The sequence below is a fragment of the Coregonus lavaretus genome (genome assembly GCF_964263955.1).
Source record: "Coregonus lavaretus genome assembly, chromosome: 32".
Classification (NCBI taxonomy): domain Eukaryota; kingdom Metazoa; phylum Chordata; class Actinopteri; order Salmoniformes; family Salmonidae; genus Coregonus; species Coregonus lavaretus.
In genome coordinates, this window is record NC_140019.1 from 35459892 (window position 1) to 35465748 (window position 5857).

Genomic DNA, 5857 nt, shown 5'->3' on the forward strand with positions numbered 1-5857 from the left:
CCAGCCTGAGTGAACATGTTCAGTTCACTGCTCCTCACATAACTAGCCTCAGGGACGTTAAAGCTGCAATCTGGGATTCGTGTTTCAGCCCGACGGGAGCCCTGCCACTCAAACTGAGGGATATACAGGGACATATCCCAGACTGCACCTTTTAATAACACATTTAACCCTGCAGTCAGACGAATCCCAGCCATGTCTGACCCTGTTTACGACCGGGAGGGTGAATTTATGTCTGTACCACTAACTCAGCAGAAAAACTTCTCAAATGGCTTGACACAAACATTGATTAAAGGTAGACTCAGTAAAGTGACGTTGCCACGAGCAGCACTGCAGATATTGAGATGAACGAGATGCAAGACTTTGCTCTCACACAGTCCCACACAGTATCTGCCCATGTGCACGGGTTCACTTCACGCTGTTCACAGCGTTGTAGCCAGGGGACCAAAACAGCGGAGAAGTTGAGCCTCGCGCCTATCGCTCTTAGTTGTTTCAGAAATTGACCCACTATGCTGTTTACTTTCTGTATCTACGTCATTTCACTTAGTCTTTTAAATTAATCGTTATCAGTGTAGGAGCTGTACTTAGAAGCTTCTAAAAACCAAAATGGTCATCTGTGTAGAATAGCTTATGTCTAGGGCCCAGTGTTTTCGGCTATCATGTCATATGACCTAGGATTTAACCTTTATTTTAAACCTTATCCAGAAATGAGAATTATACCAAAAAAATCAAGCAGTTGTCTGAGGATGGTGCTGGACCATCTGACATGACAAGAAAAGGTGACAGTTTGATGAAAAAGCTTTAAATAAATGTTAAAATCCAGGTCATGTAACATCCCACTGGGCACAGACGTCAATTCAACGTCTGTCTATTCCACGTTGGTTCAAGGTAATTTCATTGAAATGACGTGGAAACAACTTTGATTCAACCAGTGTGTGCCCAGTGGGATGACTGTCCAAAACACAGGACCCTCCTTCTGCCTGGTCTTGTCCTCCTCTGGACATCTCCTGTACTGCCACGGGAATCTGGAAAGGAATGAGGTACAGATAGTGTGCCCTGTACCTATAGATGGCCTCCCACTTACCTCCCCTCCCACTGTACCTCCCAGCTCCTCCATCACTCCTTCATATAAACAAAGCTGATAATTTAATGCGAAGGCAACATTCTATCCACCCACTCATAGCATAGATGGCCTCCCACTTACCTCCCCTCCCCTACAGTCACATTCTCAAGCTGAGAGGCTTCTTTCTTCTGAATGAATGTAACAGCAACAAGCTAAATCAGATAGGGAAAAGGGCAACGTTTTTCTCTACAAAGCATTTTGTAATGCTCTGTTCTTAGCAGTACGAGAACTGACTGACACATCCCCATAATGTATTTTACTTTGACACATTCCTGACAAACAAGATTGATTAAAGCAGAGGAAGAAATATGTGAAAATAAACACCATGGAATCATTCATGATGGCATCACTGTTAATGGAGAACACACAGGTGTTTGGGTCCACTCTGTTGTTGCCAAGGTGTGGTTTGTTGCCATATTTCCTCGTATAGTTCGGCTGAATCAATCAAATGACAGGTTGTTTCCAGGCTGCCAGTATAGGACTACACCCCTGCAGTGCAGACATAAGAGTGTGACACATAGAAAACATGAATGGTATTTGTTATGCAACTTTATAAAATAACTTGGGTCAGTATAAAATAAAATAAAACATTGTTACTTCATTGTCAACACGTTACAGTCAATGACTTTCTTAAGAGCTTAGAAATCCCTATATAGCTATAAATATGTCTCACCACTAAATCAAGACAGGTAAAATATTAGTACCAGATGAGAAAGGTAGATTGCATCACCATCAGTACATGGCTTATATTAGTGCTTGTTCAGTTAACTTAGTGAAATACTCAACATTCACATTGGGGCTTGATCAAATATTCTCATACAGTGTCAAGAGGGTTTAAATGGATTCTCTGTTCAAATGTTGAACATTCAATGATGATAGAACATATCTGAGAAGTGTCTGCGATAGTATGGCTGCGGCCCATCCTTTCTGTCATCCTCTGGGTCTTCACCAGCGTGGTGTTTGTGTCTCTTCCTGTGTCCTATCAGTCTGCTCAGTGTATTCAGTCCCCTGGGTAGCTCCTTGTCCTCCTCATCCTCTGGCTTGTCCTGACGCCTGTCCTGTTGGGACGCCTGTGGGTCCCCTAGCAGCTCCCTGAGCTCAGACGACACACCTTTATCCACGTAGTGGTACGGCCTCTTCCCATCGTTATCCCTTATATTCACACTGGCTCCGTAGTCTCTCACCAGCAAGGTTATGACTCCATCGTGGCCGTGTATGACAGCGATGTGTAGAGGAGTATAACCTGCCTGTGTCCTGCTGTTGACGTCCACCTCCGTGCCTCTCTTCCTGGAGATGTCCAGGATGTTGCGGACCATGTCTGCGTTGCCGCCCTTGGCCGCCCAGTGGAGGGCAGTGAAACCTGAGATGAAATCTTTCTTCTCTGCTAGCTGTGGATCCTGTAACAGGAGGCCGTGGATCTGACCCCAGAGACCGGCAGCAGACTTCACCAGCCACTCATGAGCTGCAGCTTCCAAAGGGACAGATTGATCAGAGTAGTTATTGACATCCTTATTGCTAACCTTATTGGCGTCCTTGGTGAGATCATTGGTGGTGTCGTTGCCCTGTTTCAGGAGCTTGTCTGGGGTTCTCCTCAGCTGTGGAGAGCCAGATGTTTGTGGTGTCTCTCCTAGCTCTGGATGTCTGATTTTAGCCCCAGGGGAGGTGTAGGTGCCTGTACCCCACTCTGAGCTCACTCTGCCTGGGGGTTTAGGAGTCACGACTGCCTCTGGTGGTAGAGGAGTGGGAGGTCTCTGTTCCAACATGCTTAGGATCTCTGAAGTTTTCTGTCCATCCTGCCTCACCAGTACTGGATCTTCTCTCTGTGATTGTGGTGGAGATTTCACTGCCACTATAGCAAACACAGGGCCAGTAGTTTTTCCAGTTTTTCTGATCCCTTGATCAGCTGAAACATTCAGTATCTTGACTGTGGGGTTTTCTTGATAAGCATTTTTAATAGGCTTACTTGACCTAACGGCACCCCCATAACCTGCTGGGTGCGCATTTGGTCTTCCTCCTAATTCATTTATATGCAGAGGCATATGTTTTACATTATCGTTCAAACAATTTCCATGTATGCTTGAAGCACAATATGAATTGTTATTTTCAATGTCAGAGTTCAGTATCTTACCAGATTTGGAAATGGCTGAATATTCACTGTGTTCTGAAGAACTCGGTGAGAACGACGTGTTTTGACTGCAAATCCTCTCGTCCAAGTCCGACTTCTCAGTGGTTAAATGCATTCCCCCTTTCACAAAGTCGTGAAACCTTTTCTTTACAACGACAAACTTGACATCATCTATCTGTTTGACGACCGCAACGCTGTTTATAATTGTCTTGAATAGATCCCTATTGTGCTTCTTTTCCGCGGGATCACAGCAATTGATCTGAGGTTTAAAATGATTCAGCAAATCCGAATTCTTCACTTTTCCCCCGTGTTCCAACAAAAAAGTCAAAATAGTTTCTTCAGTCAAAGCCATCTTTTTCAATGTTCACCTCTGCCCAGATAGCGGAGAAATGTTAACTTGTTGTTCTGAAACTCTCCGCTCCCGGACTGTCCCGCCCGTCTTCTTCTATGATGATTGATGCCCCTCGCGTCGAGGGGCACCACTAACTGCTGTTTCCGGTGTCAGGTCAAATACATTTCCTGAGAAAATATCATCTTGGCATGAACGCGAGATTGCGGATTTGCGGTGAATGCCAAACGTACCCGGCCGGTGCGCGACATATGCGCGTTCACGTTTCAGTATCATCCCTTTTTCTTTTCCCAGTTTAGAGGATCTATTCGATTCAATGCCAGTCTAGTCTAGTCTAGTGTTGCCAGAGAGGTGGACTCGAGTCACGTGACTTGGACTCGCGTAATACTAGAGTTGCAAATTTCGCGACTTGAGACTTGAATTTGCAAAAAGAAAAAACACTTGCCACTGGACTTCGATTTGAGCGTCTGTGACTCGTGATTTAACTTGGACTAGAACTGTATGACTCGAGAGACTTGATTGTCATCTCGCGCTTTAAGTAAGCCTATCTGTGCTGCAGGTTCTGTGCGTTCTGTTTTGTGTTTTAACCAATCAGATTCACGGAAATCACAGGTTGCGCAGGCCGGGCACAAAGCACGCCATCTAGCAAAACGCGCGCAGCTCCACTGTCCTCCAGTATTTATTTAGCAAACGTGATAATACATCACTCCCGACATACACAAGCAAGAACTCTTTACAGAAATGTTGCAGCAGCCTACACCTAAACTGTATGGGAAGAAAACGAGACGATTTCTCAGTCTGATCAACTAGGCTACTGATAACAACCACAGCCCGCATCTGCATAGGCTACAGCCAATGCGCCCTGTCCACTCTTGCCCTCTGGCCAGGGTAAATTAAGTGGTAATGTTATGTAGCCTATTTATAGCCCGTTTATTTGTTTTAGGAGAAAATGTGAATGTGATCAAATTTGGTTTAGGCTATATTCAAACTTGGGCTGGCTGGCGAGGCTACCTTGACCTTTTCAATCCAAAATGTCAACCCAAAACATAAATAGACTGGGAGTTACTTTTTAACTGCAGTTGCATAGGCCTATAAGATGTAAACCTGCATAAAGCAAGCTCAGCCCTGTGAGTACTATTGTCCAATTGCAGTGGTTGTGTCTGTGTAAAGGAAAGTAGTTGTAAAATATAATTCATATTAACAAGTACACGGTTGCTGCAGTTTGACAGGGGTTTCAGCCTCCCTAGGGCCAAGAGTTTTTCCAGAATTTCTTTAAAACCATGACCTGTTTAGAACATATCTGTATACCTAGGTGGCAGGTAGCCTAATGGTTAAGAGCGTTGGGCCATTAACTGAAAGGTCAATGGTTCGAATCCCGAGCAGACTAGCTGAAAAATGTGTAGATGTGCCCTTGAGCAAGGCACTTAACCCTAATTGCTCTGGATTAGAGTGTCTGCTAAATTACAAAAATCTAAATCTGGTCCCTTTCCCATATGAATACCTTAATACAACTACTAATTAATCACTGTCAGACCCTATAGGGTCCTGATTTATACCTGGTTAGGTTACCAGAGTAGGAAAAGCTCCGGGCCCCATGGAAAACAATTTGCCCCACCAATCTGTGACCTGTGGTGCCACCTCATCGGTCCCAAAAATCAGTACATTGGGTTTCAAAGACTATTACTTGAGACTTGTTTAGGACATGCAAAATTGTGACTTGGTCCCATCTCTGAGGTTTGCACCTTGGTTTTCTTTAGCACAATAGTTTTTCTCATTTTGCCAGTTTTTTAAACACCTGTTATTAGCCTACATGTTGTAACAAAGTAGTAATGCATACTTGATGTATGATGGATGGAGCACATACTTTTTTCCCAGGCCTTTGACTATTAGCCTATAATTTAAAAAAATCGGGAAAAAAAGAACAATTCACTCTCCAACCTCTTGATTTATAGTCTGTATTATTATAGTCTGTGTGTTTCTCCTTCTCCGTGCATCAATCTGTTCTCATGGAAACCAAGGCGCATCATTTGTCTCACCTCTACAGTACTAAATCAAAGCAACAGAGGCTCCACCATGTACAGTACCGTCTTACTACATGTGAGACTTTAAGAAATTGCGTTTCAGCACATAGGGGGTGTTGCCACAAAGTAGCCATATTGAATGAATTGAGCCGGTCCACTGTCAACCATAGCTGTCAACCCCACCAGGTCCCGATGAAGACAGCTCCTCGTAAATTCTACTCCCCACACGTCTCTTCTTCACG

The 5857-nt window shown here is 44.2% G+C and overlaps 1 protein-coding gene across 1 annotated transcript; it reads right to left on the reverse strand.

Moving 5' to 3' along the window:
- Positions 1 to 1658: 1658 nt before the first annotated feature.
- Positions 1659 to 3834, reverse strand: LOC311107547 (ankyrin repeat domain-containing protein SOWAHA-like). The gene has a single exon (XM_084150054.1). It carries the CDS (start codon positions 3595 to 3597, stop codon positions 1987 to 1989), a length of 1611 nt encoding a protein of 536 aa, XP_084006180.1. The 5' UTR covers positions 3598 to 3834; the 3' UTR covers positions 1659 to 1986.
- Positions 3835 to 5857: the final 2023 nt, after the last annotated feature.

Excerpts from the sequence above, each read along its gene's own strand:
- LOC311107547 (XM_084150054.1), bottom strand. The coding sequence starts at position 3,597 with ATGGCTTTGACTGAAGAAACTATTTTGACTTTTTTGTTGGAACACGGG.